General features: G+C 47.9%; 1 protein-coding gene across 2 annotated transcripts in view; it reads left to right on the plus strand.

Annotated features, from left to right (window-relative positions):
• LOC138959977 (integrator complex subunit 1-like) overlaps positions 1–12,330 on the plus strand; it is a 95,921-nt gene that overhangs the window by 27,655 nt on the left and 55,936 nt on the right. For both annotated transcript variants that reach the window (XM_070331693.1, XM_070331694.1), the window contains exons 12-14: positions 6,408–6,528; positions 6,949–7,026; positions 11,815–11,972. In XM_070331693.1, coding sequence (XP_070187794.1) covers positions 6,408–6,528; positions 6,949–7,026; positions 11,815–11,972 — 357 coding nt within the window. The remainder of the gene's footprint in view (positions 1–6,407; positions 6,529–6,948; positions 7,027–11,814; positions 11,973–12,330) is intronic.

The raw sequence follows: 12,330 nt of genomic DNA on the forward strand, positions 1-12,330 counted from the left end.
AACTTAACGTTGGGCTTTTCTCGGAAACTATAAAAGTGACCGGGCTCAAATTTTATGTGAACGTGACTCATTGTGTTGTGAATAGCAATTAAATTACATATTCCTACTCCGAATCACATGTAGCAGTTGACTCAGTCTAAAGTGCTAGGTCTGAAAAGGCTACCCGTCTAAGGGGAGCAACCCCAACTAAAAAAGTGTAAACGTAGCTATGGTAATGACGACGCACCCAGGGAGTTACCTCCCCTCCTGCGTACTACGTCACTACTGCTACTGACCACGTGACCCCTATCATTCGACACTTCAGCTTTCTAGGGAGCAGGTCGTGAATTTTTTGGCTCTAGTGGAAGTTCGCTGTTTGGTGTTTGCTTAGACACCCACCGGCACCCACACCCGTCTCTTCACCCGCTGCACTGGTAGTTGGTGAGCTCGTTCCTTTACTTGTATCGAACGTAATATTTCAGTTGCTACTTGAAATTTTCGGCCACGTGTTGGTCACGTATTTTGTGGTAGCCATTTTGGAATTTTGTGTCTCCATTTTGTTGTCAGCATGTCTGACGGAGACAAAAAGCGCGAGCGCGGCAAGGCTGATGCGAAGGGGAAAATTAAACCCAAGTCTTCCACTTCTGTCCCTAAGCCTATTTTGGTTGTTGTTTCTGACGCTGCTAACAATGCTGTTATGACGGTCCCTATTTCTGCCCCAAATGACCAGCCGGTTGGGGGGCAGTCTAATCAACCTACGCGTACCGTTGTTTCTCGCTCGTCTTCTCTGCCTCTTGCAGATTCGACGTCGCTGGTTTCATCGTTGCTTTCTTCGCTGGTTCCCGAGCTTCGCACGTTGGTGAGAGAGGAGATGGTGCGTTCTCAGCCGTCGACTTCCGTTGTCCCGTCGATGGCTTCCTTTCCGCTTCCGGCTGTGACGCTGTCCTTGACCGAGGCGGTTGCTTCTGTGCCTTCTACCGCTGTGGTTGGCGACGCAAGTAAGTTGGGCTTGTCCGTAGGCCCTCGTGAGGCCGCTGGACGCTCCCTGCTGGGAAGCAGCCCTTTTCTGCGGGTTCACGACCCGCAAACCCCTGTTCGTTCTCACTTTGGCTTCACGGAAGACCATCGTGTTGATGAGCAATGGCGGCATTTGGTTCAGGCTTCGACGCTTCCGGCACTCGCCGGAAGTGTAGGTCCTCCGACGTACGCACCCGCTGGGGTCGTTTCCGGAGTCGACCAGCCGGTTCCGTCTGCTGCGCTTCCGGCACTCGCCGGAAGCATAGGTCCCCCGATGTACGCACCCGCTGGGGTCGTTTCCGGGGTTGACCGGACGTGGCCCTCTGGGCAATCGGCCTTCCGGCCGCCGTCCACAGTGTCTGCGCTTCCGCCTTTCGCGGTCGCGTCTGATACTTTTCCGGCTCAGACCGGATCTGCTGCTTCTTCCGCTTCCGCTTCCTCTCGGGTGGCGGTCGCGGGGGGGCATCACCAGCCCTTTGGGCAGGTGTCTCAGCCCTGGCCGGGGCAGTCAGCGCTTCCGTCTTCGGTTGTTGCTTCGACTGCGGTTCCGGTTCCGGCGGCTGTGGGCATGCCGTCCTCTTACTCTTTCCCTATTCAGGGCATGAGTTCGGATGGCATTGGAGTGGACGGGTTTCCGGTTTCCGGTTACGGTGTTCACCGCCCTTCTACCAGCAACGTGGACTTCGGTCCTTCGCAGGATGTTTCGGATATTCAGTCCGTCGCCAGCGAAGCTGCACGTGTTGGTTATCCGGAGAGACTCAAAGTGGCTCTTGAGGCCGCTGCTGAGGTCACTTCGAGATATTTCGCGGAAGGGGCTTCGGTCTCGTCGGCTGCCGCTTCGACGGCACCGTCCGCGATGGCTGATTTTCGCTCTGGGAAGGAGGATGACTCATACTTCCGGTTTTTGGAGTCTCCATCCATAGCCTTTCAGCTTTCTCAAGTTTTGGCCAAGCCATCTCCTTCCGGAAGCGGAATTCCTTCACTTCCGGTTCCGCTGCTCGTGCCTCACGGCTCAGTTCCGGAGCTGGCTCAGCAGTGGATGGCTTCGCCTTCTCAGGCTTCTGCATTCGCCCTGTCGTCTCACAAGCGGTTGGTTTTGCAGAAGTCTCCTAGGAACTTGTTGGATGCTTTCGCTCTCCCGCGTTCATCTTTGACAGTTCCTCCGGAGATGCTGGCCTTGTTGGCCAAGCCTATCAAGAAGGATGACGGCGTGCTCTTTTCTGAGAACACGCTGATTGCTTCTGAAGAGGCAGGGCGTCAGCAGCTGGAGCTTGCCTCCATTGCTGAGACTCTCATTCGGGCCCTCTCTCGTGCCCTCACTGATTCGCTGAATCCGTTCTCTCTCAGCGAGGATCAGGATGCGGATGACGTCTCCACTTTGTTGGCCGCTCTTGCGAGGGTCAATGAAGAACAGATGAGACTTTCTGCTGTGCACTATGCGCACTCTGTTATGTGTCGTCGGGATCTCTTCCTGTCACACTCTCAGTTTTCGGATCAGGCGACCAAGGACACTTTGCGTGCCTCACCGGTCTTGGAGGGTTCCCTCTTTGGGCATCTCGTTTTTGATGCCCAAAGACAGGAAATTCAGGCTAACAGGGACCAGCAGTTCTCTGACTTTTCCCTGCACAGCCTTAAGCAGTCCAAGCAGTCTCAGCCTTCTCAGCCGAAGCAGGCTAAGGTTGCTGGCCCTCCCAAACCGGCAGACAAGGGTCGGGGACGTTCCTCTTCTCGGGGCTCGAGAAGACGACCGTCTTCCGGCAGGGGGAGAGGCGGCTCTGGAAGCAAGCCTCACCCCCAATGAAGTGCTCCCGATCTCCCCCCCACCCCGCCCTCCACTCTGGTGATGGCGGGGGGCCCTTCCCGGGCACTTTCCCACTGGCTCGTGTCTGTACAGAGTCAATGGATCGTGGGGGTCGTGAGGTCGGGCTTCCGTCTTCTCTGGAAAGATGGCAAGGCACCTCTGGTCAGGCGTCCGCCGGCGTTCAGGCCTCCCTCCTCGCAGGAAGCCATTTCCGTCCTTCGGTCGGAAATAGACTCCCTGGTGCAGAAGGGCGCAGTGGAGAAAGTCCTCGACCACAGTTCCCCTGGGTTTTACGGACGGCTTTTCGCCGTCCCCAAAGCCTCAGGGGCATGGCGTCCTGTCTTGGACCTGTCGTTCCTCAATACCTTTTTGAGGGAGATAAGGTTCAAGATGGAGACGCCAGCGTCGGTCAGGGACTCTCTCCGCCCGGGAGATTGGGCGACTTCCATCGACCTGACGGATGCATACTTCCATATTCTTATGCATCCAGCCGACCGGAAATGGCTTCGTTTCCGGTGGGCAAGTCAGGTTTACCAGTTTCGCGCCCTTCCTTTCGGCCTGTCTCTCGCCCCTTGGGTCTTCACCATGGTCGTGAGACAGGTCTGCGCGCTGGTGAGGTCGCGGGGTGTCCGGCTACGTGCCTACCTGGACGATTGGCTCATCCTGAGTCAGAGTCAGGCGGGGTGCGAGCAGGACACCCAATCGGTTCTTCGGGAGGCCAACTTGTTTGGCTTCTCGATCAACCGATCAAAGTCGGAGCTGACACCGTGTCAGACGTTCACCTACTTGGGAATGTCTTTCGACACGGTGGCTTGGACTGTTCAGCCCTCTCAGAAGAGGGTGGACAAGCTCCAGGCGTGCATACGCTCCACTTTGCCTCTCCCGAGGGCCTCCCTGCGGACTTTGGCCTCCATCTTAGGGCAGATGGAGTCCATGGCTCTCCTGGTCCCCTTGGGGAGGGTCCACAAACGTCCCTTTCAGCTTGCGCTGAAGCCGTTCGTGGACTCTCCCACGGTGGATTGGAATGCCCTCATCCCTCTCCAGGGATGGTTCCAATCCGCTACCCTTCCGTGGCTGGACACGGAGTGGGTGTGCAGGGGCGTGCCGATAGCCCTTCCTGCCCCAGATTTGGACCTGTTCACGGACGCGTCCTTGATGGGGTGGGGGGCTCACACAGACCAGCTGACTGCGTCAGGTCTGTGGTCGGCAGATCAGAGGATGCAGCACATCAACTTGCTGGAGCTAGAAGCCGTGGCTCTAGCTCTGGACAAGTTCCGGCCCTCCCTTCAGGCCAAGCATGTTCGTCTGTTTACAGACAACACGACAGTGGCAGCTTACATCAACAAGCAGGGAGGGTCGCGGTCTCCGTCACTTTCGGTCAGGGCCTGCGAGATCCTGATTTGGTGTTCAGAGCATCAAATCAGGCTTTCGGCCAGGTACCTGCCCGGAAGCTTGAACACTCTGGCGGACGCGCTCAGCCGCTCCGACAGAGTGCTTCAAACAGAGTGGACCATCACTCACGGAGCGCTGGATCGTCTCTGGTCTCTTGTGCAGAAACCTCAGGTGGACCTTTTTGCCACCAGGTTCTCGAAGAGACTACCAGTGTTCGTCTCACCATTCCCGGATCCCGAGGCGTGGGAGACGAACGCGATGGACATTTCCTGGTCAGGCCTGGAGGCTTACGCGTTCCCGCCATTCCAGTTACTCACACGAGTTCTCAGGAAGGCGGAGCAGGAGGGCCCGTCCCTCCTGCTGATCGCTCCTCTTTGGCCGTCTCAGCCGTGGTTCCCGGACCTGCTGAGACTCGCCCAGGGCCCTCCCATTCCTCTCGCTCTCACGCGAGGAGAACTGGTACAGCCTCACACCGGCAGCCTCCACGCAGAGCCTCAGATGCTGAATCTTCACGCGTGGAGGTTGTGCGGTCTTCTCTGAGGCGCAAAGGGGCATCAGATCTGACCATGGACCTGGTAGGACGCTCGCACAGAGCATCTACCTCGTCCGTTTATGAGTCACATTGGAGGGCCTGGGTTACCTGGTGTCACGAGCATCGGCTGGATGCTACGGCGCCCCGCACGATGCATGTGGCGAACCATCTTGCTTTCATGTCCTCTCAGGGAGCTTCTGCTGCCTCGTTGAAAGTAAGAAGATCGGCCATCTCGGCGACCCTACGCCAGATAGGTCGCTCTATAGATGTTAGTGGCGTGATCGCGGGGGTCATCAAGGGCGCTTCCCTTGCTGACGTCAAGTCTCGTACGCCCGTTCCTAAGTGGGATCTCTTATTGGTCATGGAGTTTCTGCGTTCAGCGGATTTTGAACCTCTCAGAGATGCCAGTTTTGCGAATCTTACACGCAAGTCCCTTTTCCTTTTGCTGCTAGCATCGGCACGAAGGGGCAGTGAGATCCACGCTCTTTCCGGTAATTCGGACGACATTTCCTTTGAATCAGATGGGTCCGTTACTTTGCGGTTTCGACCTGAGTTTCTTGCGAAAAACCAGGCTCCCGAGCGAGCTTCTCCTTTGGTTCATGTCAGGCCTTTGTCCACTATTCTGGCTCCGAATGATCCAGACTTAGTAAATTGCCCCGTTAGAGCCCTTCGCATCTACCTTGCCCGTGCTCAGTCTCTTAGATCCGCAGCTCAAAAGCTTTTGTTTATTTCTCTCAATACGGAGAGACATAAGGATATCACTAAGACGACTCTGGCCCGGTGGGTGTCGGCGCTCATTAAGCATGCTTACGAGTGGAGCCGCCGCAATGAAGGGGGGACACAGCCTGTCCTTCCTCTGGAATCAGCTCGGGCTCACGAGACGCGAGCTTGGGCCTCCTCCTTGGCCGTGTTACGATCAAGAAGACTGGAGGAGGTGCTCCACACCGCATACTGGCGTTCCGAGGATGTCTTCATGAATTTTTACCTGCGTGACATCTCGGCCCTTCGCCAGGATGGATCTAGAGCTTTGCCTGCCATGGTGGCAGGAGGTCAGCTCTTGACAAGGATTTGAGAGTGAGTTTGAACTTTTTCTTTCCCACCGCCTTGTTGTTTCAATCTGCTACATGTGATTCGGAGTAGGAATATGTAATTTAATCGAAAATTTTATTGTAAATTTTCATTTAATAAATATACCTACCCGAATCACATATCGTAGTCCCTCCCACCTACCCCGCTTATGATTGGGAGATTTTATTCTTCGAGTCGAATGATAGGGGTCACGTGGTCAGTAGCAGTAGTGACGTAGTACGCAGGAGGGGAGGTAACTCCCTGGGTGCGTCGTCATTACCATAGCTACGTTTACACTTTTTTAGTTGGGGTTGCTCCCCTTAGACGGGTAGCCTTTTCAGACCTAGCACTTTAGACTGAGTCAACTGCTACATGTGATTCGGGTAGGTATATTTATTAAATGAAAATTTACAATAAAATTTTCGATTTCTTCCTGTCCATCTGATGCCTCATATAATATTCAGAACTGCGAAAGTGACTCGATCGAGCGTTTGCTCTTCTTGTTTTTATCTGTATTCTTTTTCTTTCTTTCATTTTTGTGTGTTGCTTTCTTGAGGGAATCAGCTTTTCTTCTGAAATATTAGGGATTGGATCTTCCTTATCCTTATCGTGTTCTAGACCTGGAGGTGCTGCACAAGTTCCGGAATCAGCTTGCAGTTATTGAGCGTGATGCCATCTACTGGATTCACAGCATTTTGCCAAAGATGATGGACATTAAGGCGCCAGAGTTTGTACACTGGTAGGTTGCCTGTTATTTTACATCTACATGAGGTTGCTTTTGGTTTCACCTGCTTCAGAGTAATATCAATAATGTATGTTAGTCGCTGTGTGTGTAAGCGTGTGGTAGTGTGTGTGAGTGGTAGTGTGTGTGTGTATAAATGTGTGTGTGGTAATGTGAGTGTGCATGTGTGTATGTATGTGGTAGTGTGTGTGGGTATGTGTGAGTGCGTGTGCATTCATGTGTGTGTGTGTGTGTGTGCATCAGTGCAGTTATTATGTGTGTTTGCTGTCATTGTCTTGTTTTTATTTCCCACTGTCTGTTGATTCTGTTCTATAACTTGGTGTCTTTTGTGTGCAAGTGAGAGGCCTGGAAAGAAAATCGTTGGTGAGTTCATTTTTGCTCTTGACTACAAGCTAATTCCACGAACTTGTCTTTCAGCCTGAGAAAAGTGTTGTTCATGGAAGCACCTGAACACTATTACAACAAGGACAACTGGCCTCCAGACAACGATAGAGCGTAAGCAGATTTCCTTTTGGTCTCATTATTATAAATTGTTTTGAAATGATAGTGCATGTCTACCTCACCTATTAAATGTTTGCTTATGCCCAAACACAGATGTGCCAAACCTAGTACTTTTGAGTCTATCCCCGAATTTGGAATACATTTTTTGAGTCACTTGAGAAAAAGTGACTCTATGTAATCGGTCAGTGTTAGTCTGTCCGGCCGGCCGGCCGGGCCGTCCGTAGACACCACCTTAACGTTGGACTTTTCTCGGAAACTATCAAAGCGATCGGGCTCATATTTTGTTTAGTCGTGACCTCCAATGACCTCTACACTTTAACGATGGTTTCGTTGACCTTTGACCTTTTTCAAGGTCACAGGTCAGCGTCAAAGGAAAAATTAGACATTTTATATCTTTGACAAAGTTCATCGGATGTGATTGAAACTTTGTAGGATTATTCTTTACATCAAAGTATTTACATCTGTAGCCTTTTACGAACGTTATCAGAAAAACAAGGGAGATAACTAGCCTTTTCTGTTCGGCAACACACAACTTAACGTTGGGCTTTTCTCGGAAACTATAAAAGTGACCGGGCTCAAATTTTATGTGAACGTGACTCATTGTGTTGTGAATAGCAATTTCTTCCTGTCCATCTGATGCCTCATATAATATTCAGAACTGCGAAAGTGACTCGATCGAGCGTTTGCTCTTCTTGTTTGATAGAGCATAAAAGTCGGACTGTTAACGAGGGCAGACACCACAGTGAAAAAAGTGATTTTTTTGTTCCCTGGTCATTTCGGTTTTCTTTCTGATTCTGGATTTTGAACCTCTTCTGGTTACTCTGATGTACTGATTTTAGATCAGAATTAATCATAAACGGTCAAAACGGCTAAATGAACAATGTATGTGTATGCAATTGTGTACTGAACAAACACAAAACAGCAAAAAAATGCGTATGTTTGAGAGGTGAATGTGAGTCAAACACATCGTCTACGGTGGTCACGTTAGCATGACTGGAATGAGTTGTCTTTTCTTTGCTTACAATCAGTTCATACCGCGGACAACGGGAATTTCCGTTTACAGATTTCGCGCCGTTAGTAACAGCAACTGGAAGACATTCCAATGAGCCGAAGACAACCGATGAAGATTCCGGGAGATTCCGTGTGAAAATTTTTGTCTACTGACCAATCGAATCGCGGATATTAAACTTCGTTTATGCTCGGTCTCGTTCGGTTCGATTCGGCCTTCCCAGAATGCAATATTCTTGATTTCCGCCAGGTCTCGCCAAAGGCGATGTGAAACATCTACAGCTGCGATTTTCCTTGGATATCTTTGTGGAAACTTCAGTTTATCACACGTTTTGCCCCGATTTCAGTGCTTGACACGCAAAGGAGATAATTATCGACTAAAATCAGATCAGTTGCAGAGGCTGGCGTGACAGAAGTTTAAAAAGAAAGTGCGAGTCGATAGTGTCGTCTGCTATTGCTACGAACGAATCGGAAGATCAAGTTTGTGCATTCTTCTTCGTCCAGAATGAAAATTGGCTGGAAACTATGCTGCTTCCCTTGCAACAGCTGAGATGGAGCAAGAAATCACCACCGGTGGTGTACGTTTGAAGCACGTTGCCATGAGTGTTTTGAGCCACGACTTATTTTAGAGTTGCGGAGCGGAATGCGTACGGCAAAAAGGACAACACGGAGTTTGCCATTTATGGCAACGAGAAGGCAGACCCTATATCTTTTCTCTTGAAAAAAGCAAATAAACTGCTTAGAAAAAGAACAATCAATACAAAAATGACTATGTTCAGCCATGGTGCAACTTGCATCTCCTGGGAAATCTGGTGCAGTGAATACTAGCCCAAGCAGAGCAGGGAAGATTCCAAGCAGCTGATAAGCAAGATGGTAGTAGGTATGTATTTTTTTCTTCTTTTGACAAACATGTAGAAGTTTATATATTTGTTTGGTTATGTGTGTGTGTGTGTGTGTGACTGTTTTATGCTGAAGAACAGAATCTAAGTAACAACACCCTGATGCAAAGAAACTGAATAGGATGCAAATTTTGTCAGTTATGTGCTGCTACTGTGAAGCTTGGTTGTCACAAGGTTTGTCAGTGTTGGGGCAAAACATCTGTTCTTTCCTCATTTATTTTCTCGAGCATATTATATATATAGCTTGCTCCTGTGATCACAGTTTTCTTGTGGCTCAAACAAACATGCATTCACATGGCCCAGTGAGTGAACATTGCTTGTGGTCATACGTCCCATGCAGACCATATGGTTTCTGCATGCAATGTATGTGCAATAGCTGTAAACCAGATCAGCACTGCCTAATAGTACCATTCACATGATTTGTCAACATCTTTTTGTTCACTGCTTGACTATCAGCACTGACATATGCATGCGCCCAAATATCGTGTTACCATGTATCACAATATTAGAATACCTTTTTTCAAATGTGTGTGTAAGGGGGGGGGGGGGGGGGGAGGGTCATTGTTGGGAAAATGTGAATAGCAGTATATGAGTTTGTCATAGACATATATTAATTTTGAATTTATGTTGTCTCTACAGATGCAGAAGCTGGAGAGGAGCTTCCAAAGTACCCATGGCATTGCAAGGCAATTCACAGAAGTCAACCCAAATATTGTAGTATAGAAAGTAAAGGACACTGTCATATGACTCCCTGATTATTCAAAGCAAGTCCAAAAGAGGTCCAAGATAAAAGGCTTCACTGATAACAAGTTGGGAGTTATGGATGGGCATACTTTACGCAGCGTGAACATAACGGATGAGAGTTGATCATTGTGACCTTCGAACAGTTTCCTTGGTGCTTGCAGAACACTGGGTGTTGTTATTTTAAATTTTGTTGAATTTAGTTTCTGTTTTTCTTGTGGAACCAAGCAAGACTTGTTGTTTTGTTAGTGTTGTTTTGTTACATGTTTCATAAACGTTTGTGTACAAAAAATACATTTTCTTCGCGTTTTGTGTATTTTCTCAAAACTACTTTTTTGTCACTTCAAAAGCCTAAGGCTTTTTTTCTTATGAACTTGCGTTGTTGAAACTTTGCATACATCTTGAGTGTGTTATTTTGCAGAAACTGATAGAGTGATTTCTTGAAAAAAATATTTATTGAGAAGTTATACCGTTTTGGGGGGCGTTTTTTCATGAAACTCAACATCACTCACTTTCATCACTGATATTTTTTAAATGACTTGAGATATCAAAAAACGACTCTATCAGTTTCTCGGCATTGTGCTGAAGTATAAATAACAAGCATCAAAACAAAATTTCATGCAGTTTTAAAAAAGCCTTAGGGTTTTAAAAAGGGGCAGTTTGGCGGCCATCTTGGATTGCTACCATGGCAACCGATGGTCCAAATTTTTATTTTTTTTCATTTTCTCAGGAGATGGACTTAGTACTTAAATTCTGAAACATTTGTTGACCCAAGAGTTAAGAAACAAAAAAAATCACTTTTAACACCAGTGCCTCCCCTTAACATACAAACTTGAAACTTTGTGAACTTATCATCCCACATCTCAAGCTGATGTACACCAAATATGAATTAATTCGCTAGGAGTTATTAGCATTTTAGTGGGTGGCCTTTTGGGGGGTTCACCCTGTATGATGTGTTGTAATGTTTCAGATTCATGCTACGTCGGGTGTGTGATGCTGATCGTGACATGAATGTTTCAGATTCACAGACCTGTTTACCCTTACGATTTTGGCGTAATTTATTACGATTTTCTGCAAAAAATACGCCATTCCGCTATCCGTGTCAAGACTACGATTTTCATAAATAAAAAAAATGTAAAAAAAATGTAAAAAAAAAATATTTTTTATCAATTGACATGTTTGGCATTGTTTTTTTCAATGGCAAAATGGGTTGAAAATGCACAGGACTGACCAGAGATCATGTCTGTCTGATGAGACGCTGGAGAGCCTTATTCTAGTGGTGAAGTCTCGCCCTCACTCATTCGGCAAGCGCAAGTACAGTAGAGAAGCGCTTGACACACTGAAAAAGGCCTACTACGAGCAAAAGAAAAAGAATCAGTGATGCATGTGCTTTTGATGTGATCCTCTTTGAAAGTATGATGACTACAAAAACTGACTGATGTGTTTTGTTTGTGAATGATGGATATATGTGCATGATTGCGTTTCGCAGACACAGTTGTCATGTGCGTTGTAATTGGCGACGAATGCTGGATGATTACTATTTTTGTGCCAGGATTACTATTTTTGGGGCTGAGCATTACTCCAAAACACTTATGGGGGTAAACAGGTCTGGATGGAATGTTTCCGATTCATGCTACGTATGGTGTGTGATGCTGATCGTGACATGAATGTTTCAGATTTATGCTACGTATGGTGTGTGATGCTGATCGTGACATGAATGTTTCAGATTCATGCTACGTATGGTGTGTGATGCTGATCGTGACATGAATGTTTCAGATTCATGCTACGTATGGTGTGTGATGCTGATCGTGACATGAATGTTTCAGATTCATGCTACGTATGATGCTACATATGGTGTGTGATGCTGATCGTGACATGTTTCAGATTCATGCTACGTATGGTGTGTGATGCTGATCGTGACATAAATGTTTCAGATTCATGCTACGTATGGTGTGTGATGCTGATCGTGACATGAATGTTTCAGATTCATGCTACGTATGGTGTGTGATGCTGATCGTGACATGAATGTTTCAGATTTATGCTACGTATGGTGTGTGATGCTGATCGTGACATTAATGTTTCAGATTCATGCTACGTATGGTGTGTGATGCTGATCGTGACATGAATGTTTCAGATTTATGCTACGTATGGTGTGTGAGGCGCCAGTGCTGGAGGACACCCTGATGCGAGTTATGCTGATCGGACTGACCAAGGAGATGCCGCTGACAGCTAACGACTGCATGGACATTGTGGACCAGCTGGTCAAGAGAGCCTCCATGTTGTACTTTGATGGTAGGGAGGATTAGTTCACTTCATTGCTGTTTGGTCTTTTTTGTAAGCTGTTTTAATGTTTTTTCTACTCTCTGTTTTTGTCTCTGTCTGTCTCTTACCTTTTTTTCCTTCTCTCTCCCTCACTCTCTCTCTAATCTATTTCCTCTCTCTCTCTCTATTTCTCTCTCTAGCTTTTGCTCTTTCTCTTTCTTTCCCTTTGTCTTTCTTTTGCACTTTCTTTCTCTACTCGATCTCTCTTTCTGTCTCTGTCTGTCTGTCCCTAATCTCTTTTTCCTTCGCTCTCTCTCTGTCTTTTGCTCTTTCTCTCTTTCCCTTTGTCTTTCTTTTGCACTTTCTTTCTCTACTCTCTCTTTCTGTC

The sequence above is a fragment of the Littorina saxatilis genome, linkage group LG2, assembly GCF_037325665.1.
Source record: "Littorina saxatilis isolate snail1 linkage group LG2, US_GU_Lsax_2.0, whole genome shotgun sequence".
In the NCBI taxonomy this organism is placed as follows: domain Eukaryota; kingdom Metazoa; phylum Mollusca; class Gastropoda; order Littorinimorpha; family Littorinidae; genus Littorina; species Littorina saxatilis.